General features: G+C 43.6%; 1 protein-coding gene across 1 annotated transcript in view; it reads right to left on the minus strand.

Moving 5' to 3' along the window:
* APPBP2 (amyloid beta precursor protein binding protein 2) overlaps positions 1 to 2,446 on the minus strand; it is a 79,536-nt gene extending 77,090 nt beyond the window's left edge. Inside the window, exon 1 of the mRNA XM_032162876.2 lies at positions 1,999 to 2,446. Within this exon, the coding sequence (XP_032018767.1) occupies positions 1,999 to 2,136 (138 nt within the window). The 5' untranslated portion in view covers positions 2,137 to 2,446. The remainder of the gene's footprint in view (positions 1 to 1,998) is intronic.
* Positions 2,447 to 23,766: the final 21,320 nt, after the last annotated feature.

Here is a 23,766-nt window from a genome sequence, read left to right on the forward strand (position 1 = left end):
TAGTGTTATAATATCTTTCATTAAAATAACCTACTATCTTAAGATAGACATCTAAGTAAAAGAGCAAGGAACTCAGGAACTAAATATCAGGTTTGAGACCTTAATTAAACTACTTAACTTTCTCACCAATAAAGCAGGGTTATACTGTACTCTACTTCACAGTTTAATTCTGAAGATTAAACAAGATAACACTGAAAAGCACTTAACATAGTTACAGGCACATGTTTAACACTTCCCTCATCTTAGCACAGTGCCATACTCCCAATAAGCATACAACTATTAAGAAGTAAAAGTTTACCAAAAAGGAGCAATATTAAAACTGTGTGAATTATGTGAAACAGAAATTCTGACAAAAGCACCATCTATTCATATTAATAATCTTCAAATGAAAAGTTTCAATTAGAAGTGAAAGTTACTAGAAGATATTCAAGTATTTTGAACGAATTCAACTAGTAAATACACTTGGATTACATTCCCAATGATTTCCTCTGAGAGATTACATATGAGGTACAAGATTACATATGATTTAATAAAATGGACAGAGAGCACACACAAAGCTGCAGTTTCCCAGGCTGAGAAAGACAAATCTAATTTGTCCTTCCTGGGGAGGAATGTATCTTAAGTGAACAAAATTTCCTTAGAATACACAAAAGTAAATCAATGTATCAAAGGGATTAGGAATAAAGGGAGCTTTTTCTCGAAATCCAAAACAATAATACGCATGACCTAAATGAATCTTCTCCAAATATTTAAGGGGGAACCCCACTTTAATTGTTAGAATTGGTGCGAAGCAGCTGGATTTAGTAGAATGCAGCCCATCAACTGCTAACTCTGAAAAAAAAAAAAAAATTCTAGGGGTGGAGAAAGCAGGCAATCTTCCCAATAAAACTGCCATAAAACACCGTACATACATAAGAACATAAACATCTGTTGAAATATCAGTTTACACTGTTCCAGCCAACTTACAGATCAAGAGGAAGTATTTAAGGTCTAAAAAATAAATTACATTCTACTTCTAATCACATTTTGCACGGGTGGCTACTGGACACTAGGAGTTATCGACGCGGATTCAAGACAAGGAGGACTGAATAATAAATCCAGTGTTCACATTCAAATGTGGGGGAGAGAAAAAGGCAGGCTCTGAGTCCATAAAGTTCTCCACACTCTGAAAACACTGCAAAAATAGTCCACATCTAAGGACACTTACCCTTGAAACTCCTTGGAGAGTGGCTTGGGAGACTTGCTGTTCAGATTTTTGAGGGGGAGTGATTTAAGAATGCTGCAACATTGCAACTTTCAAACACAGGAACATAATCTATTTTTTTCTTTCAGTAAAGATCTCTCCCTGTCCTCTTCAAACAGTTGATCAGCACTCCCATTTTCACAAAATCCCTAAATCAAGTACAGAGCCCCTCCTCTCCCACAAAAAAATCAAAGCTTTAAAGAATATGCAAATAAAACACAGATTATTTCCAATAATCCCTAACTCCTTCCCAATTGAGAAAAGAAAGGAGAAACGAAGAAACACGAAGCAAAAACCCCAAAATACCCGGGGAAGGAAGGCGGCGAGATGAGAAAGTAGGAAGGGGTGGTGGGAGGAGCACGGAAAAAAGTCCAGCTGATGCTGACACTTAATTGGAAGGAGAGGATGGAAAATATCCTGAAGATACGGGCTAGAAGGAAAGGACTAGGTGGGACAGGTGCGCGATAGAGGAAGTCCACGCAAAAGGCCTACCCAAGAGGGCCACTGTGTACAACGGAACACCAACAGGGGGCAAGACTCCTCAGGAAGATTATTTCAAGGCCCCAAAGCTTAAGAGACAGGGCATAGAGAGATGCGATGCTTCTCCACTGGCAATGCAGACACCGCACAAGACGTTTCGAGAGGCAAGTCTGCTGCGAAGGGTGAGGGGTTAACTGCAGGGGTTCGCAGACGTGGAAGGGGGTGCGGCCCCGGGGCTGCTGGAGGAGAGCAGAGAGCAGGCCCACGGCGCATACCTTGTAGTAAACATCAAACTGGATGTTCTCGGGCAAGGAGCGGATGTCTCGGCGGGAGCGGATGTAGTTGTCCACGACAGCGGAGATGGCGGTGTTATAGAGAGTCTCTGGGATCCACTCTAGTTCCACGGCCGCCATCTTCCTTCCCTCCTCCTCCGCCTCCTCCGCCTCCTCCTCCCGAAGGCCCCCGCCTCCCTCCGTAGCGAACCCCTCTGCGGCCCCGGAGGATTCGGAGGGGCGGTGGCAGCCACGCGGGCGCACGGCAGAACGCAGGGCCGCCCTGCCTCCTCCGGGGGCAAACTGAGGGACGGCGGCAGAGGACGCAGGCCCGAATAAAAAGTGGGACAGAGAACAGCGGCCAGCCAGGCCAAAGCGTCGCAATCCCGGTTTGAGAGGAACCCGGGTTCCGTCCCAGCGCCGATCTCTGCAGGGGCGGGGCTGCGTGTGCGGCGTCATGACGTAAGCGCACGCCGACGCGCCGGAGGGGAGGAATGCGGCAGGAGGAAAACTTAGGAAGAGCTGGTTGCACCTCACGGAGAGCGTCGCTTCCAAGCAGCCCCGGAGTGGAGCGGAGTGGATAGGGGTAGACTTTTCACACGGGGACAAATTATTACAGGATATCTGCACCACCCCCTTTCCGAGTCACTCGGGCGCATCGGTTACTTCAGCAGGTTCTCTGCATCATGGACCCTTTTGAGGCTCAGGTAAAAGTTTGGATCCTCTCCCTACAAACGAGCAAAATTATCTGTACATTGAAAATTATGCATTGAGAAAATTCACATTACGCTAGAAACCCTGAGACTGCAGTTCCTAACCCAAGTTAAGAACCCGCGGTCCAGGAACTAGGGGTAACGATAGAAGAGAGACTTGTTTTTCTTTGTATAACCATTTGCACCGTTGTAACTTTTTGACCATGTTTCTTTATCCAAATGAAATTTCCGAAAAAAGAAAACTCCTGCCCCAGAACTTCGTAGGAAAACTAGCTTGATTATGGAATTACAAATAATAGTAAGAGAAAAAAGTCTAAGTGGTGGCCGTGATAGGACTTAATGGTATTTCAATTCCCAGAGTTACAGTGCCAGCTTCAAGGAATTGTTAAATAATTGAGAGTACTTGTTTCAGCTTCTTTCCTTCCTCAGCCTGAACATCTGCAGTTTATGTAACTTAATTTCCTAAGTCTGCGATTTCAAGAATTTGATGCAACATATTTCTGTTCTAGGAATTTAACATGGAAATTATTGGCTATAATTGTTGGTGACACTATCAAACTCATAGTCACTCTATAACGATGTAAGTCCAGAAAACAGCAATAATAATAATGTCCTGATTAATATTAGCTGAAAGAAGTGGAAGGAGTTCTTTCAATTTACCTTTCACCTGGTACTTAAGTGTTAAGTGGTTAAATAATTCCACAAAAAATAAAGAAACACTCTTAATCTTCTTCAGTCTATATAAATTCTTACTCTGTACTATGAACCTAGGAAAGCTGTGGATGACCTCAAGATCAGATTGCCAGATTTAGCAAGTAAAAAAATACAAGGCTGGGCGCGGTGGCTCACACCTGTAGTCTCAGCACTTTGGGAGGCCAAGGTGGGTGGATCACGAGGTCAGGAGATCGAGACCATCCTGGCTAACACGGTGAAACCCCGTTTCTACTAAAAATACAAAAATTAGCCAGGCGTGGTGGCGGGCGCCTGTAGTCCAGCTACTCAGGAGGCTGAGGCAGGAGAATGGCGTGAACCCGGGAGGCAGAGCTTGCAGTGAGCCAAGATCGCACCACTGCACTCCAGCCCGGGCAACAGAGTGAGACTCCTTCTCAAAAAAAAAAAAAAAGTACAAATGCCAGTCACATCTTAATGTCAGATAAACAACAAATGGTTTTGAAATGTAAGTATGTTCCATGCAATAGTTTTGCTCATGCCTTTGGAGCCACTCAAGTGTATCAGTTCATTCAGCAAATCCTTCATCACTTCTTAGACACTGGCACTTTTGAAGCTCAGGATCCCTGCCCCACATAAAAGAATAATTAGTATCTCTGCAAATATGGCAGGGGACATACTTATACTAAAAACTTATTTGTGACCAGCCTGGGCAACATAGCAAGACCGCATCTCTACAAAAATAGCCACGTGTGGTGGTGTGCACCAGTAGTCCTAGCTACTCAGGAGGCTGAGGCAGGAGGATTACTTGAGCCCAGGATGTTGAGTGAGCCATGATCATGCCACTGCACTCCAGCCTGGGTGACAGAGTGAGACCCTGTCTCAAAAAACAACAACAAAAAACTTTGTTGTTCTTCTGAAATTCACATTTAACTGGACACCTGTATTTTATCCAGCAATCCTACCTGAAGGGATCCATGAATCCCCTAAAATTGAATGCACATGTTCTTGGACATTTTGGCTAATCAGGACCTGTATTAAAGTCCTGTAAACAGGTAAAGGTGTGTCAGACACACATATTGATTGCTTTATGGACTTTAGATGCTGAGTGTATTAGTCCGTTTACATGCTGCTGATAAAGACATAGCTGTGACTGGGCAATTTATAAAAGAAAGCGGTTTATTGGGTTTACAGTTCCACATGGCTGAAGAGGCCTCACAAGCATGGTGGAAGGCAAGGAGGAGCAAGTCACATCTTATGTGGATGGCAGCAGGCAAAAAGAGACAACCAAAAAGGGTTTCTCCTTATAAAACCATTAGATCTCATGAGACTACCACAAGAACAGTGTGGGAGAAACCACCCCCATGATTCAGTGATCTCCCACTGGGTCCCTCCCACAACATGTGGGAATTATCAGAGTACAATTCAAGATGAGATTTGGGTGGGGACACAGCCAAACCATATGACTGAGTTAGACATTAAAAAATGTATATAGTCACAAAGGACTCTGGATGGAAGGGCCTCTTGATCCCTTCTTCACTGCTTTCAGATTGAAAGTTATTCAGATGTGTGTGATGGACTAGGAGGTCCTGACCAAGGGCAGATAAACTGCCAGAAAGGATAAGTCCCCTGAGAAGGACTTAGTCCTGGCAGTATTCATCACCTTCTAACTGAAGAACCCTTGGGCTCTAAATGACCAGCAGATATACCCAGATACTATGTTGAGGACCTTGGGTGAACCTCTGAGACTTGCTGGCTTCAGGTGCCAGCATGGCCACAGAGGGGTAGAGCACCAAGTGGGCCCTTGGGGTTCCTGATTCCAGGACTTGACTCCTAAACGGCATTTCTGACCTGCCCTGGTCCAGAGTAGAGCCTGCTGCCCTGACGGTGGAGTCTCTGGCCAGACAGCATTCACCACACACTGACTTGAGAGCCCCTGGGCCTTAAGGAAACATCAGTGGTAGTCTGGCAGTACTCCCTGTGGCCTGTGGTGATGGTGGTTACAGAGTGAGGCTAGTCTCCATTGGGAAAGGAAAGGGAAGAGTAGGAAGGACTGTGTCTTATGGTTTGAGAGCCAGCTCAGCTGCAGTACAGTAGAACACCAGGTAGACTTCTGAGATTTTTTTACTCTAGTCCCTGACTCCTGGACTGTACATCTAGACCTACCCAGGGCCTGGGGGAACTCGCTACCCTGAAGGGAAGGACACATGCCTGGATAGCTTTGCCACCTGCTAATTGTAGAGCCCCAGGGCCTTGAGTGAACATAAGCAGTAGCCAAGGAGTGATTACAGCAGGTCTTGGGTGAGACCCAATGCTATGTTGGCTTCATCTCTAACCCAGTCCAGTCATAGTGGTGGTGGCCACAGGGGTACTTCTCTCACTCGACTCCCAGCTTTACGTGGCTCAGAACGGAGAGAGAAATTCCATTTGTTTGGGAGAAAGTAAGGTAAGAGAACAAGAGTCTCTGCCTGGTAATCCAGAGAATTTCTCCCAGATGCTGTCCTTGACCATCAAGGTGGTACCTCTAAGAGTCTGCAAGAACTTCAGAGAACTACAGTGTTATTGGGTTTGGGGTAATCCCTCCCCCAGCTCCAGGCAGCTCAGCACAGAGAGAGAGACTTTGTGTGTTTAAGGAATGTAAGGGAAGAGAACAAGAGTTTCTGCCTGGTAATCCAGGGAATTCCCTTGGATCTTACCCACGAACACCAAGGTGGTACCTCTACAAGTCTGCAAGAACCACAGCGTTACTAGGCTTGGGGTGCCCCCTAAAGCAGATACAGCTTAGATCACAGTAGTGAAGTCCTTTGAAATATCTGGAAAGCCTTCCCAAGAAGGACGAGTACAAACAAGCCCAGACACTGGAGATTCTGATAATGTCCAACTCTTCAATGCCCAGACACTGAAGAACCTCTAGCATCAGCACCATCCAGGAAAGCATGACCTCACCAAATGAACTAAAGAAACCACCAGAAACCAGTCCTAGAGAAACAGAAATATGAGACCTTTCAGACAGAGAATTCAAAATAGCCATGTTGAAGAAACTCAAAGAAATTCAAGATAACAGAAAAAAGGAATTCAGAATTCTATCAGATAAACTTAACAAATAAGTTGAAATTATTAAAAAGAAGCAGAAATTCTGGAGCTGAAAAATGTAATTAGCATACTGAAGAAAGCATCAGAATCTTTTTTTGTTTGTTTTTTTTGAGGCAAGACCATAGTCTGTTACCCAGGCTGGAGTGCAGTGGCAGGATATCAGCTCACCACAGCCTCAGCCTCACAGGCTCAAGCAGTCTTCCTGCCTCAGTCCCCTGAGTAGCTGAGACTACAGGTGTGTACCACCATGCTCGGCTGGTGTTTTTTTGTGGAGATATAGTTTTGCTATGTTGCCCAGGCTGGTCTTGAACTCCTGGGCTCAAGTGATGTGTCTGCTTCAGCCTGTCAAAGTTCTAGGATTACAGGTGTGAGCCACCACACCCAGCCTCATCTCTTTTAATAGCAGAATTGTTCAAGCGGAAGAAAGAATTAGTGAGCTTGAAGACAGGCTATTTGAAAATCATGATCAGAGGAGACAAAAGAAAAAGGAATAAAAAATAATGAAGCATGCCTACAGGATCTAGAAAATAGCCTAAAAAGGGCAAATCTAAGAGTTATTGACCTTACAGAGGAGGTAGAAAAAGAGATTGGTGTAGAAAGTTTATTCAAAGGGATAATAACTGAGAACTTCTCAAACTTAGAGAAAGATACCAATATCCAAGTACAGGAAGGTTATAGAACACCAAACAGATTTAACCCAAAGAAGACTACCTCAAAGCATTCAATAATCAAACTCCCAAAGGTCAAGGATAAATAGAGGTTTCCCTGACACAAGCTGAGGAATTTCAACACCAGACCTGTCCTTCAAGAAATGCTAAAGGGAGTACTTCAATGAGAAAGAAAAAGATATTAATGAGCAATAAATCATCTGAAGGTACAAAATCACTGGTAATAGGACATAAACAGAAGAACACAGAACATTATAACACTATAACCGTGGTGTAGAGACTACTTATTCTAAGCAGAAAAACTACATGACAAACCAATCAAAAATAACTGTGACAACTTTTCAAGACATAGACTATATAAGAAAATAGCAAAAAGTTAAAAAACAGGGATGAAGTTAAGGCAGAATTTTTATTAGTTTTTTTTTTTTGCTTGTTTGTTTATATAAATAGTGTTAAATTGTTATCAGGTTATAATAATGGGTTATAAGATAGTATTTGCAAGCCTCATGGTAGCCTCAAACCAAAAAACATACAATGGATACACAAAAAATAAAAGGCAAGAAACTAAATAATATCAGAGAAAATCACTTTCAGTAGAGGAAAACACAGGAAGGAAACAAGACCACAAAACAATTAGAAAACAAATAAAATGACAGGAATAAGTTCTTTTTTTTTTTTTTATTGAGACAGAATTTCGCTCTTGTTGCCCAGGCTGGAGTACAGTGGCACAGTCTCAGCTCACTGCAACCTTTGCCTCCTGGGTTCAAGCGATTCTCCTGCCTGAGCCTCCTGAATAGCTGGAATTACAGCCATGCGCCACCAAGCCCAGCTAATTTTGTATTTTTAGTAGAGACAGGGTTTCACCATGTTGGCCAGGCCAGTCTCGAACTCCTGACCTCATGATCCACCTGTCTTGACCTCCCAAAGTGCTGGGATTACAGGCGTGAGCCACTGCTCCTGGCAAGAATAAGTTCTTATCGATGGTAATATCAAATGTAGATGGACTAAACTCTTCAATAAAAAGACATAAGAGTGGCTGAATGGGTGGAAAAACAAGACCCATTGATCTGTTGCCTACAAGAAACACACTACACCTATGAAGACACACATAAACTAAAAATAAAGGGTTGGAAAAAGATATTCCATGCCAATGGAAACCAAAAAAAGAGCAGGAGTAGTCAATGGGATATCATCTCACTCCAGTTAAAATGGCTTCTATCCAAAAGACAGACAATAACAAATGCTGACAAGGATGTGGAGAAAAGGGAACCCTCATACACTGTTGGTGGGAAAGTAAATTAGTACAACCACTATGGAGAATGGTTTGGAGGTTCCTCAGAAAACTACAACTAGAGCTACCATGTGATCCAGCAATCCCATTGCTGGGTATAGACTCAAAAGAACGGAAATCAGTATTTCAAAGAGATACCTGCACTCCCATGTTTGTTGCAGCACTATTCACAATAGCTAAGATTTAGAAGCAACCTAAGTGTTCATCAACAAATGAATGGATAAAGAAAATGTGGTACATGTACACAATAGAGTACTATTTAGCCTTAAAACAAAAAAGATCCAGGCCAGGCGCAGTGGCTCCCACCTGTAATCCCAGCACTTTGGGAGGCCGAGGTGGGCGGATCACAAGGTCAAGAGATCAAGACCATCCTGGCCAACATGGTAAAACCCCGTCTCTACTAAAAATACAAAAATTAGCTGGTCGTGGTGGTACACGCCTCTAGTCCCAGCTATTTGGGAGGCTGAGGCAGGAGAATCACTTGAACGTGGGAGGCAGAGGTTGCAGTGAGCTGAGATTGCGCCACTGGGCTCCAGCCTGGTGACAGAGGGAGACTCCATCTCAAAAACAACAACAACAACAACAAAAAATCCTGTCATTTTCAGCAACATGGATGGAACAGGAAATCATTAGTGTTAACTGAAATAAACCACACACAGAAGGACAAACATTACGTGTTCTCACTTATTTGTCAGATCTAAAAATCAAAACAATTGAACTCATGGTCACAGAGTGTAGAAGGATAGTTACCACAGGCTGGGAATGGTAGTGGGGGGTTGGGAGGGAGATGGGGATGGTTAAAGGCTACCAAAAACTAGAAAGAATGAATAAAGCCTACTATTTGATAGCACAACAGGGTGACTGTAGTCAATAATAACAATTGTACATTTTTAAATAACCAGAAGATCGTAATTGGATTGTTTGTAACATGAAGGATAAATGCTTGAGGAGATGAATACCCCATTCTCCATGATGTGATTGTTTCACATTGCATACCTGTATCAAAGCATCTCATGTACCCCATAAAAGCATATATACTATGTACCCACAAAAATTAAAAATTTAAATCTTTTTTTTGGGCCAGGCTCAGTGGCTCATGCCTGTAATCCCAGCTACTTGGAAGGCTGAGACAGGAGAATTGCTTGAACCTCGGAGGCAGAGGTTGCGGTGAGCCAAGATGGTGCCACTGCAATCCAGCCTGGGAGACTCCAGAGTGAGACTGTCTAAAATATATATATGTTTCCACATCAAGGGATGCTTATTTAAAATGGGAGAATGATAGGGAAGCAATTCTAAAGAATAACCCTCATTTACAGCCTCTAGTCCCAAAACAGTCTCACACTACATGTCAGTTTTTCTTTCTAAGTCATCAATCAGATCAGATCAGAGTACCTTCCTGCCCTAAAGCTCGCAGATATTCTGAAGGAGTGCCCAGACAAGATTATTACTGGGTGAAGTGGGGAATAAGTGAAAGGGTATCACCAGAGACAGGTTAACGTTGAAGGGAAAGCAGCAATTTTGGATATAATAGCCAAAGAGGGCATTGGTTAAATGGTGACATATAAACCAAACGTGAACCAAGTGCCCAGAGGGTTGGAACTCATAGCCCTACCCTCCACTTCCAGGGAGAGAAGAGGGACTAAAGGCCACCAATGGCCAATGACTTAATCAGTCGTGACTGTGTAATGAGGCCTCCATAAAAACCAGAAGGATTGAGTGCAGGGGGCTTCCAAGAAGTTGAAGAAAAATACATCTACGTGTCTCAAGGCAGTTCACCCCAACTTCATGAGGATGGAAGTTTTTATACTTGAGACCCTTCCAGACCTCCTCACCCTATGTATCTCTTAATCTGGCTGTTCATTTTGTCAACCTAAAATTGTCAAAAGGGTGAGAATCTAGTTTATTTATGTATTTATTGAGACAGGGTCTTGCTGTGTCGTCCAGGCTGGAGTGCTCAAGCAATCCTCCCACTTTGACCTCCCAAAGCACTGGGATTACAGGTGTGACCCACCTCACCCAGCCAGAGTCTGGTTTAAAGAGAGTTTATTCAAGCACAAAGTTTGAGGACAGCCTCCTGGGAAACACAGATTCCAAAGGATGGAAGTCAGTGTTTTGTGAATGTGAAGTTTGGATTGTTCATATAGACAGGGATTGGGGAAGCTTAACAGAATTTCAACATCTCTGTCTCCAGCGTCTTATTTTTTGTGTAGGCTGTAGTCCAGTGGTACAATCATAGCTCGCTGCAGCTTCTAACTGCCGGGCTCAAGGGATCCTCCTACCTCAGCCTCCTGAGTATCTGGGATTACAGGTGCCAACCACTACATCCAGCTCTATATAAGGCTTAATGCATAGTTACAACAATCTGATTAGTCAGGTGGTCTTTTTCTTTCAGGAAAGGTATATTTAACACTGCACACTGAAGATGTAGCAGTTGTGGGGTCTTTTGTGCCCTCTGTTCTGAGTTAGGTACACAACAATAAAGGAGGCAGTTAATCTATAACAAAGATGAGTGATTGGAAGGGAAGGGGCTGTGGTCTCCCTTAGTCATTTATAAAACAAGAACAATGGGGAAGAGAGTTAATCTGTAATCTAAGAAGCAGAACTTGCAAACATGCCATGTGACTCAGCCTCCAGGACTTTTTACGTGGCATAATAAATTTACAGGGTCTTGTTTTTATTTTCTTTTACAATATGTACCCTTTAAAATATCCTGGCCAGGCACGGTGACTCATGCCTGTAATCCTAGCACTTGTGGGAGGCTAAGGCAGGTGGACAACATGAGGTCAGGAGTTTGAGACCAGCCTGACAACATGGCGAAACCCCATCTCTACTAAAAAAAAATACAAAAATTAGCTGGGCATGGTGGCAGGCACCTGTAATCCCAGCTACTCGGGAGGCTAAGGTAGGAGAATCACTTAAACCAGGGAGTTGGAGGTTGCAGTGAACCAAGATCGCGCCATTGCACTCCAGCCTGGGCAACAAGAGTGAGACTGTCTCAATTAAAAAAAAAAAATTCCTTTATAATAAACTGGTAAATGTAAGTAAGCATTCCCCTGAGCTGTGAGCCACTCTAGCAAATTAATCAAACCCAAGAAGAGCGACATGAAGACCCTGATTTATAGCCAGTCCATCAGAAGCACAGGTAAAACAGCCTGGGGCTTGCAATTGGCATTTGTTGGCACCAAAAGTTGGGGGCAGTCTTGTGGGACTGAGCTTTCAACGTGTGGGATCTAATGCTTTCTCCAAGTAGATACCTGGAGGATACCCAGCTGGTGTCTGCTGCAGAATTGATTGATTGCTTGATGTGTAGGGGGAAAAAATCCACACATGCTGGTGTCACAAGCATGTTATGAGGGTATAGTAGGAAAAACTAAGTTTGTTTTTCTACTCATACATACCCTGACAAAGCCCAAGCCTCGTGGAAGGCTACATGTAAACACTCTGGTCAACAGCTCCAGAGTACAGCCCTTGAGTCATCCCAGCCCAGCTACCAGATGTTTAAGTGAAGAACCTTCAGACGATTCCAACTGTAAGACATTTGAGTCACCCTTTATTTTGTCCCACCGAACCTATAGTTTGGGTCACCCCAAAAGTGGAGGCAAGAATGTTCCCACGAAGTGCTCCAAACCGTCTCAAGATGGGGCTGGTTGGGATTCACAAGAAAGAAGCGCAAAATGCCAGGGTGATCAGTCCAAAGCATTTATTAGTGGAACTTAGATGCAGAGTGCTGCCTCATATCCTCATGACAGAGGGCAAGAGAAAAAGAATGTTCTACCCGGGTATGTCTGCAGCAAAGGGGTCAAAGCATAGAGTTTACATGAGGGTTTAAGGAATTTGACTCAGTGCTGGGGCCAGTTTCTTTCTAGTAAACTTAAATACCTTTATCAGGACCTGGGGACATTCAAGGCCCCAGTTTGAATTCAAGCTTGCTGGGAAAAACATACAGCTGGCAGAGTCACAGAGCGGTCAAGGCACTCTGATTTTGGTCAGGGCACAGAAAGTGGGGGAAACTGGGAGACCCTATACCTTCAGTCTTCCTAGATGAGGGCCTAGCATCATGGAGCTGAAACAAGCATCTCTGCTGTGCTCTGTTTGAATTCCTTACTCACGAAAGCATAATAAAATGGTGGTTCATTTATATCACTAATGTTGGGGGTTGTTTGTTATGCCAAAATAGATAACTGGAACACCCTATCCCAATCCTCTAAAGTTCCCAGGAACTCATTGTCTTAGACTCCATAATAACCTATTCATTTTCAGGGATACATATCACTAAGCATGTGGATACATTCAAGAAAATGAAAATTCAGGCCGGGTGCAGTGGCTTACGCCTGTAATCCCAGCACTTTGGGAGGCTGAGGCGGGTGGATCATTCAAGGTCAGGAGTTCAAGACCAGCTTGGCCAACATAGTGAGACCCTGTCTCTACTAAAAATATAAAAATCAGCCAGTCGTGGTGGCACATGCCTGTAATCCCAGCTACTTGGGAGGCTGAGGCAGGAGAATCGCTTGAGCCTGGGAGGCGGAGGTTGCAGTGAGTTGAGATCGCACTACTGCACTCCAGCCTGGGTAACAAAGTGAGACTCCATCTCAAAAAAAGAAAAGAAAGAAAAGAAAATGATAGGATTCGTAGCCTATACTAGACAACTTTCATAATTTACAGACTGTGACTCTGCTACACTTTAAAGAGTGAACTAGGCCAGGCGCAGTGGCTCATGCCTGTAATCCCAGCACTTTGGGAGGCCGAGGTGGGCGGATCACGAGGTCAGGAGATGGAGAACATCCTGGCTAACACAGTGAAACCCCATCTCTACTAAAAAAATACAAAAAAATTAGCCGAGCATGGTGGTGGGCGCCTGTAGTCCCAGCTACTTGGGAGGCTGAGGCAGGAGAATGGCGTGAACCCAGGAGGCAGAGCTTGCAGTGAGCCGAGATCGTGCCACTGCACTCTAGCCTGGGTGACAGAGCGAGACTCCATCTAAAAAAAAAAAAAAAAGTGAACTGCCTAGTCACAGAGTGTGAAAATGGAGACAACAATTTTTGTCCTAAATCTGAAGTCTTTTTCAGAGCCCTCCAAGTCTAAAATGCATGTATTCGTTGCCCATCAAATAAATAGGGTCTTGTCATGGCACACCTATGGCACCACACATCATATAAGTTAAATGACTAGGTCATTCTGTAATGACTCATGTAACTTGAAACTACCAAAAATCAAAGCAAGTCTTTGTCAGCAAGTTCTGGTCATCCAAGAAAACAATGCAGATAAGAAATCCAGCCTAATTATTTTTTGTTTGCTTGTCTTGAGACAAGGTCTTGCTCTGTTGCCCAGACTGAAGGGTAGTGGCACCATCACAGCTCACTGCAACCTTGACCTCCTGGGCTCAAGTGATCCTCCCACCTCAGCCTCCTGAGTAGCTGGGATTACAGGCACACGACACTAGCCCAGCTAAATATATATATTTGTAGGCAGAGGGTTTTGCCATGTTTCCCAGATTGATCTCAAACTCCTGGTCTCAAGCAATCTGCCAGCCTCCCAAAGTCTTGGGATGACAGGTGTGCAACACCACACCTGGCCTAAATCCAGCCTAATTCTCATCATCCCTCATCACCCATATCTGCAGAAAACTAAAGAGTTTTCTGAACATGTTCACAGTTACCATCCATCTTGTCTTGGCCCCTTTAAATTCACCCTGCTTGTTAGACATAGATCCTATGGCCAAAATTAATCCAAACTGCTACCTGCTAGGCTGTTCCCTTGTTCTTCATCTTTACTGTCTCCACTAACATAAACACCTCCCTGCTGGGTGTGTTGGCTCGCATCTGTAATCCCAGCATTTTGGGAGGCTGAGGCAGGAGGATCACTTGAGCCCAAGAGTTAGAGACCAGCCTGGGCAACATGGCAAGACACAATCTCTACAAAAAATTTTTGTAAAACATTACGCAAATGTGGTGGGGTGCATCCAGCTACTTTGCTGAGGCTGATGCAGGAGAATTGCTTGAAGCCCGGGAGATCAGAGCTGCAGTGAGCCGGATTCACACCATTGCATTCCAGCCTGGGCAACTGAGCGAGAACCTGTCTCAAAAAAATCCTATCCCTGGCTGGGCGCGGTGGCTTATGCCTGTAATCCCAGCACTTTGGGAGGCCAAGGCAGGCGGATCACGAGGTCAGGAGTTCGAGACCAGCCTGACCAACACAGTGAAACCTCATGTCTACTAAAAATACAAAATTAGTCGGGCGTGGTGGCGTATGCCTGTAATCCCAGCTACTTGGGAGGCTGAGGCAGGAGAATCGCTTGAACCCTGGAGGTGGCAGAGGTTGCAGTTAGCCGAGATCATGCCACTGCACTCCAGCCTGGGTGACAGAGCAAGACCCTGTCTCAAAAAAAAAAAAAAAAAAAAAATCCTATCCCTGCCAGCTGCCATGGCACACACCTGTAATTGCACCACTTTGGGAGGCAGAGGAGAGGGGTATTACTTGAGCTCCAGAGTTCGAGACCAGCCTGGGCAACATGGTGAAACCCCGTCTCTACAAAAAAATACAAAAATATACTGGGTGTGGTGGTGTACCTGTAGGCTCAGCTACTTGGGAGGCTGACGTGGGAGGATCACCTGAGCCTGGGAGTTCAAGGCTACAGCGAGCTGTGATTGCGCCTGGGTGATGGAACTGCAGCCTGAGTGATGGAACAAGACCTCCCCGCCCCCCCCCCCCAAAAAAAAACAGGCCGGTCACGGTGACTCACGCCTGTAATCCCAGCACTTTGGGAGTCCAAGGAGGGTGGATCACTTGAGGCCAGAACGAGACCAGCCTGGCCAACATGGTGAAACCCCGACTGTACTAAAAATACAAAAATTAGCCGGGTATGGTTGTGCACCCCTGTAATCCCAGCTGCTTGGGAGGCTGAGACAGGAGAATCGCTTGAACTCGGGAGTCGGAGGTTGCAGTGAGCTGAGATCGTGCCATTGCACTTCAGCCTAGGCGACAGAACAAGACTCCATCTCAAACAAAACAAAACAAAACAAAACAAAAAAAACCATCATCCCTATTTTGCTCTAAGAAGCAAAACAGGGTATAGCCTCTGATCATGCCAGGCCTTATTTTGAAGAAGTCCACCTGAGGCTGAAACAGGAGGATTGCTTGAGGCTGGGAGGTAAGATTGTGCACACACAGTCTGCCTGCTTGATAATCTGAAGTAGAAACCCAGCATAGAAGGACTGAGTAGTTCTGGATTTGTGCTGCCAAGGCTGCTTTAATGTATGGAATAAAGGCTTAAGGATCATATATGGAAAGACAGATATGTAACCAATGATAATTCATTGTGAAAAGTCTGTGGTAGGGTTTGCACAAAATCTTACGGGAACACAGAGGAGGAGATAATGACTTGTTTTGGGTTGTAATAATGCTGTAACAGTTCCAATATAGGTCATTGCTCAAGTATTTTTAGTTGCAATGAAACTCATAGGAAAATAACAATGGAACAGATTTACTTGGGCAATTATAAGTGCGTTCATTTTCTTTCTTTTTTTTTTTAATGTGGGTTCATTTTCACCTTGACATTGCACCTGGTAAAATTTTCTGGAATCTTTTCTAATTATCAGAATGTATAAAATACATAGAAGTTTGTGAATCAAAGTTGTGGTTCTTGGCTGGCTGTGGCAGCTCACACCTGTAATCTCAATGCTTTGGGAGGCTGAGGTGGCTAGATTGCTCAGGCTCAGGAGTTTGAGACCAGCCTGGGCAACATGTGAAACCTTGTCTCTTTGAAAAATTTTTTAAACATTAGCCAGGCATGGTGGTATGCACCTATGATCCCAGCTGTTCAGGAGGCTGAGGGGAGAATCCCTTGAACCTGGGAGGCAGAGGTTGCCGTGAGCGAAGATCACGCCACTGTACTTCAGCCTGGGTGACACAGTGAGTCCTTGTCTCAAAAAAAAAAAAAAAAAAAAAAAATTGTAGTTCTTTATTTGTGATGGTGAAAAGTTATGACTTTTTCAATGAGATAGAAAATAGCAAAGATCATGCATCAGGAAAAAAATGTAAAAGGAGTTCAAAATGAGCCTGGCCAACATAGTGATACCCTATCTCTACAAAAGAAAAATAAAATTAGCCAGGCATGGTAGTGTGCATCTGTAGTCCCAGCTACTTGGAAGGCTGAGGCAGGAGGATTGCTTGGGCCCAGGAGTTCAAGGCTGCAGTGAGCCATAATTGTGCCACTGCACTCCAGCCTGGGCAGCAGAGTGAGACCCTGTCTTAAAAAAAACAAAAAGGAAAGAAAAAAGAAAGAAAAGAAAAAATAAGAACAAGGAAAACTATAGGCAATATAATATAGTCATATAATAATGATAACTCTTGAGCCATCTGGTAGAAATACCATTATCCTAAGTGATCCCATATACCGCCAACCTCCCACCAAACATTTTATTTAAAATGTGCAAATGACACATTTTTAACTTAGAATGCAACATATATGGTGAGGCCGTCTACTGAGCTTAACAAATACTGAAGAATTTGGGTCCAACTTTTTATTTATTAAGGTAGATGTATCTATAAGATGTTCAGGTAGCTCTAGCCCCAGCTACTCTGGAAGCTGGGCAGAGGTAGGAGGATTTCTTGAGCTGAATTGTTTTAATCCAGCCTGGGAAACAGCAAGACCCCATCTCTTAAAATAAATAAATAAATACATACATACACACATACACACTCATATATATTATATGTGATACATTATATATAATATATGTACTATACATCATAATATGTGTGTATGCATATATTATGTATTATACATAATATATAATATGTATTATACATGATATATAATATATGTGTGTATGCATATAATATATGCAATTACATATACATAATACATAATATATAACATTATGTATAATACATTATAATATATACAAAATATATATTATGTATACATATACCCACACACATATATATATGTTCAGGAAGACATGGGAAAAAGCTTTAAGACTAGGAAAATAACCTGATAATTGTTGACAGGTAAAGATAAGAAAGTATAGTATATCAAAAGAGAGAAAGAATATTGCTATGGTTTGAATGTTTGTCCCCTCTGAAACTCATGTTGAAACTTAGGCTGGGCAGTGGCTCATGCCTGTAATCCCAGCACTTTGGAAGGCCAAGGTGAGAGGATCTCTTGAGCCCAGGAGTTCAATATCACCCTAGGCAACATAGTAAGACCCTGTCTCTACAAAAAATTTTAAAAATTTGCTGAGTGTGGTGGCACAAACCTGTAGTCCCAGCTACTTGGAAGCCTGAGGTGAGAGAATCACTTGAGCCCAAGAGTTTGCAGCGGCAGTGAGCTGTGATCATGCCATTGCACTCCAGCCTGAATGATAGAGTGACTGTCTCAATGGAAAAAAAATGAAAAGAAACTTAATCCATAGTGTAACAGTGTTGGGAAGTGGTGCCTTTAAAAGGTGATTGGGTCATGAAGGCTCTGACCTCATGAATAGATTAATCTATTCATGTGTTAATATATTAATGAATTATCATGGGAGTGGGTTAGTTATCATGAGAGTGGGTCTGTTATAAAAAGCCAGGTTGACTCTCTCTCCTGAGCTCCCTAGCCACATGATGCCCTGTGCTGCCTCAGGACTCTGCAGAGAGCCCCCACCAGCGAGAAGACCCTCACCAGATGTAGCCTTCAACCTTGGACTTCCCAGCCTCCAGAGCTGTACAAAGTAAATTTATTTTTCTTATAAATTACCCCATCTCAGATATTAAGTTGTAGCAACAGAAAATGGACAAAGACAAATGTGTAATTCAAGAGAAAAGAAAAAGAGATCACATTATAATCTGCCCCCTAAGATCTCTTATAATGATGTTATAATTTATATTATAGTGTAATATACAGTAGTCACCCCTTATCTGCTATTTCACTTTCTGCAGTTTCAGTTACTCACAGTCAACTGGGGTCCAAAAATATTAAATGGAAAATTCCAGAAATAAATTCATAAGTTTTAAATTGCCCATCATTCTGAGTAGTGTGAAAAAAATCTCACATGGTCCCACTCCATTCTGCTCTGTCCTGCCCAGGACATGAATCATCTTTTTGTACAGTATGTCTACATTGTATACACCCATTACTGTATATCAAAAAATATGCTATATATAGGGTTTGATGCTATCTGAGCTTTCAGGCATCCACTGAGAGTCGTGGAATGTATCCGCCACAGAAAAGGAGGGACTGCTATATATGGATGCCTTATCTCCCAAACTGGTCCATAAGTTTTTTGGGTTTTTTTTGAGATGGAGCCTCGCTCTGTCCCCCAGGGTAGAGTGCAGTGGCACAATCTCGGCTCACTGCAACCTCCACCTCCCAGGTTCAAGCAATTCTCCTGCCTTAGCCTCCTGAGTAGCTGGGATTACAGGCGTGTGCCACCACGCCCGGCAAATTTTTGTATTTTTAGTGGAGATGGGGTTTTACCATGTTGGCTAGGCTGGTCTTGAACTCCTGACCTCGGTGATCTGCCTGCCTTGGCCTCCCAAAGTGCTGGGATTACAGGCGTGAGCCACCGTGCCCAGCCCTCATAAGCATCTTGAGGACAGAAACAGAAATATGTATTTCAGGTACCAAGCATAGTGCAGATATAGGATGAGTATTTAATAACTGGATGAAAAGGAAAGATCCTTCTTATTTTTCTCTAGGGGGGAAAAGCACATTTTGCACATAGGTGTTTATGTAGGTGTTTGCTGCATCGCAAAACATTTACTTTCTGTAAAACCCAAAGTAGCAAAAACATACACTTTAAAATATTTTTTCCTGCTGGATGTGGTGGTGCACAACAGTAATCCCAGCCACTCAGGAGGCTGAGGCAGGAGGATCGCTTGAGCCCAGGAGTTCGAGGCTCTAGTTAGTTGTGATTGCACCTGTGAATAGCCACTGTACTCTGGCCTGGGTAACATAGCAAGACCTCATCTCTTAAAAAAAAAAGAAAAATAATTTTCTTCCTTTTTAAAAAAAATTGTACTATAACATAAAATGTACCATTTTAATCTTTTTGTTTGTTTGTTTTGTTTTGTTTTGTTTTTGAGACAGAGTCTTGCTCTGTCACCCAGGCTGGAGTGCAGTGGTACAATCACGGCTCACTGCAACCTCCGCCTCCCGGGCTCAAGCAATTCTTGTGCCTCGGCCTCCTGAGTAGCTGGGTCTACAGGTGTGCGCCACTGCACCTGGATAATTTTTGTATTTTTAGTAGAGATGGGGTTTCGTCATGTTGGCCAGGCTGGTCTCAAACTCCTGGACTCAAGTGATTCACCTGCCTCAGCCTCCCAAAGTGCTGGAATTATAGGTGTGAGCCACCACATCCAGCCCATTTTAACAATTTTTAAATGTACAATTCATTGCCATTAAGTATATTTACAATGTTGTGCAACCATCACGACTATCTATTTCTAGAAAATTTTCATCATCCCAAACAAAAAGCCTGTACCTATTAAACAATAACTCCTCATTCCCCTGTCCTCACAGTCAGGCCCTGGCAACCACCTTTCTACTGTCTGTCTCTGAATTTGCCTATTTAGGTACCTAATGTAGTGGAATTATACAATATCTGCCCTTTTGTGTCTGGCTTATTTCACTTAGCATAATGTTTTCAAGTTCATCCATGCTGTAGCATGTATCAGAATTGCATTCCTTTTTAAGGCTTAATATTCCATTGTATGTACATACCACATTTCATTTATTCATTCATCGGTCAATGGACATTTGGGTTATTTTCGTCTTTTGGCAAATGTGAATAATGCTGCAGTGAACATCAGTGTACAGTGTTTGTTTGTGTCCCTGTTTTTAATTCTTTGGGGAATATATCTAGGAGTAGAATTGCTGGACCATATGGTAATTCTATGTTTAACTTTTTGAGGAACTGGCAAACTGTTTTACAGCATGTGCATCATTTTATATTCCCCCTAGCAATGTGCAAGGGTTCCAGTTTCTCAGCATCCTCACCAACACTTGTTATTTTCCTTTTTTAAAATAATAGTTATTCTGGCTGGGAACGATGGCTCCCGCCTGTAATCCCATCACTTTGGGAGGCCAAGGCGGGTGGATCACTTGAGGTCAGAAGTTTGAGACCAGCCTGGCCAAAATGGTGAAACCTTATCTCTACTAAAAATACAAAAATTAGCCAAGTGTGGTGGCGAGCGCCTGTAATCCCAGCTGCTTGGGAGATTGAGACAGGAGAATCTCTTGATCCCTGGAGGTGGAGGTTGCAGTGAGCCAAGATCATGTCAGCTAGGCGACAGAGTGAGACTCCATCTCAAAAAAAAAAAAAAAAAAGCTGGGTCCGTGGCTCATGCCTGTAATCCCAGCACTTTGGGAAGCTGAGGAGGGTGGATCACTTGAGGTCAGGAGTTCAAAACCAGCCTGCCCAACATGGCGAAACCCCATCTCTACTAAAAATATAAAAATTAGCCAGGCATGTTGGTGCATGCCTGTAATCCCAGCTACTCAGGAGGCTGAGGCAGGGGAATCGCTGGAACCCAACAGGCAGAGGTTGCAGTGAGCTAAGATCAGGCCACTGCACTCCAGCCTGGGCAACAGAGCAAGACTCTTTCTCAAAAATAAATTTTAAAAAAGAAAATAAAAATAAATAAATAAAATAATATTCTAATGGGTGTGAAGTGGTATTAAAATATTTTTGTAGCCAGGTGCAGTGGCTCATGCCTGTAATCCCAGCACTTTGGGAGGCCAATGAGAGAGGATCACTTGAGCCCAGAAGTTCAGAGCAGCAGTGAGCTAGAATTGCACCATTGTGCTCCAGCCTGGGCAACTGGGCAACAGAGACTCTGTCTCTTAAAAAAAAGGCTGGGTAGTGGCTCACGATCACTTGAATCCAGGAGTTGACGACCAGCCTGGGCAACGTAGTGAGACCCTATCTCTACAAAATTTTTTTAAAAATTTAAAAAAGTAGCCAGTTGTGGTAGTGCATGCTTTTGATCCCAGCTACTTGGGAGACTGAGGTGAGAGGATCGCTTGAGCCTGGGAGGTCAAGACTGCACTTGTGAGTGGTGATTGCGCCACAGCACTTCAGCCAGGGTGACAGAGCAAAACTCTGTCTCTAATTAATTAAAATACATTTTTAAAATTTTGTCTCACAAAATCCACAGAAGGGTGAGCTAGCCTGATAAGAAAAGCCCATTAAGTTTAGAATTGAAGACACTAAAGTTACATTAGAAAATGTTCAGGCAGCCGGGCGCAGTGGCTCACGCTTGTAATCCCAGCACTTTGGGAGGCCGAGGCGGGCGGATCATGAGGTCAGGAGATCGAGACCACGGTGAAACCCCGTCTCTACTAAAAATACAAAAAAGAAATTAGCCGGGCGTGGTGGCGGGCGCCTGTAGTCCCAGCTACTCGGAGAGGCTGAGGCAGGAGAGAATTGAATGACCGAGATTGCCCACTTCACTCACCTGGAGACAAGAATCTGTCTCGAAAAAAAAAAAAAAAAAAAAACATATTAGGAAACTTAAAAATGTTCAATTGGTTTTATAGATGTTTTCTCACATCTTCAAATAGATTATGTATGAGGATGTTTATACAGTTTGTTTGTGTGGTAAGATATCAGTTTGTATGTTTGTTTGTTTTTGAGACAGGGTCTCACTCTGTTTCCCAGGCTGGAGCACAGTGGCACAATCACGGCCCACTATAGCCTCAACCTCCCTGGGCTCAGTTGATCCTCCCACCTCAGCCTCCTGAGGAGCTGGGACCACAGGCGTGCACCACCATGCCCGATTAACATAACCATTTTAATTGTGAACTGAAGTTACTCTGCAACCCCTCCCCCGCTTTGAGACAACAGCTATTGTGGTTCTATGTTTACTTGTTTTAAGTGAGAGGGCACAGAAGAGAGAAGCAGGAGCCTTTTGTTTAAAAGTCTAGCCCCTGCAGGGAAATAGAAAGTGCTAATACGCATAGACACAGCAGTAGATTTGGGAGCAACTTGATGAATAGAGCTTCTGCATCCCTTAGACCAGCCAGTTTCCCTGGAGAGGAGAAAGGAAAAGGAGGGAAAGCCCAAAGTAGAAAGCATAGGAATCTTATTATGTAGAAAGTACCCTGTACTCTGTCCCCTCACCACCCCACCACTACCTCCACTCATGGATCCCAGAGTAGTAATCAAAAACTAAAGATCTGTGGCATCTGAGTACATAGGACCTACTTTCACAGGAAGATTTGAGAAAGGCAGTAGGAACCCAAAGTGGAACAGCTGCCTGATATGTCCAGGCTGATAGGCGTTAGACAACATCTCCGGGCCCCGCAGCATGATATGGGAGTTGTACAATGATGCTCTTGAATTATCTGGTGGTAACTAGCATCTGTGAAGTGTTTTAGGTAACTCAAGAGTTGCTCCGAAAAACAGAACGATTTCAGTGTGTTTAGGAACTTTAGGCAGCCTCCCGAACTGGCCACTGGCAGCCTGTTACAGGGGTTGACAATTCCAAGGTGCCCTGGAGAAAGGAGAGAGAAATCTGCCTGTCAAGAAGCTCTCTGATCCAGAAGGAGGAAAGCACAGCAGTGATGGGCACAGACCATGGCCAAGGGTGAAATAGACATTGGCCATCTTGCAGATGCTGATCACTAGCAGGATGAAACAGCTCTAAGCATTTTTTGGTCCTTAGATCACACGACTCAAAATTAAAATTCCAGGGATAGAAAGGCTGTTTGGCTCTCTTGGTCACATGTCCACCTTTGGCCAGAGGACAGGTCAATATAATTGTTCACCAAAACTACATCAGCTAGAAAAAGGGTAATAACCTAAGAAAACAATCAGGGGATGTTACCAAAAGGTGGGATCAGGAATGTCTGGCAAGCAAAAACTACGAATATCTGAATTCACCACAGGGACTTACAGTGTCAAAGGTAAAATAGCTTGTTAGGTTTTTGTTTTTCTTCCCAAAAAACTATCTGCAAGTAAAGATATGATAGTTTTTTTGTTTTGTTTTGTTTTGGGGGCAGAGTTTCACTCTTGTTGCCCAGCCTGGAGTGCAACGGCATGATCTCGGCAACCTCCGCCTCCTGGGTTCAAGCAATTCTCCTGCCTCAGCCTCCCAAGTAGCTGGAATTACAGGTGTGCGCCACCATGCCCGGCTAATTTTGTATTTTTTTATTAGAGACAGGGTTTTGCCATGTTGGTCAGGCTGGTCCTGAACTCCTGACCTCAAGTGATCCACCCGCCTCAGCCTCCCAAAGTGCTGGGATTACAGGTCTGAACCACCACACCCGGCCAGTATTTTTTTTTAATCAAATTTTTTTTTTTTTTTTTTTTTTAGACAGGGTCTCACTCTATCTCCCAGGCTAGCTCACTATAGA

The sequence above is a fragment of the Hylobates moloch genome, unplaced genomic scaffold (assembly GCF_009828535.3).
Source record: "Hylobates moloch isolate HMO894 unplaced genomic scaffold, HMol_V3 SCAFFOLD_10, whole genome shotgun sequence".
Classification (NCBI taxonomy): Eukaryota; Metazoa; Chordata; class Mammalia; order Primates; family Hylobatidae; genus Hylobates; species Hylobates moloch.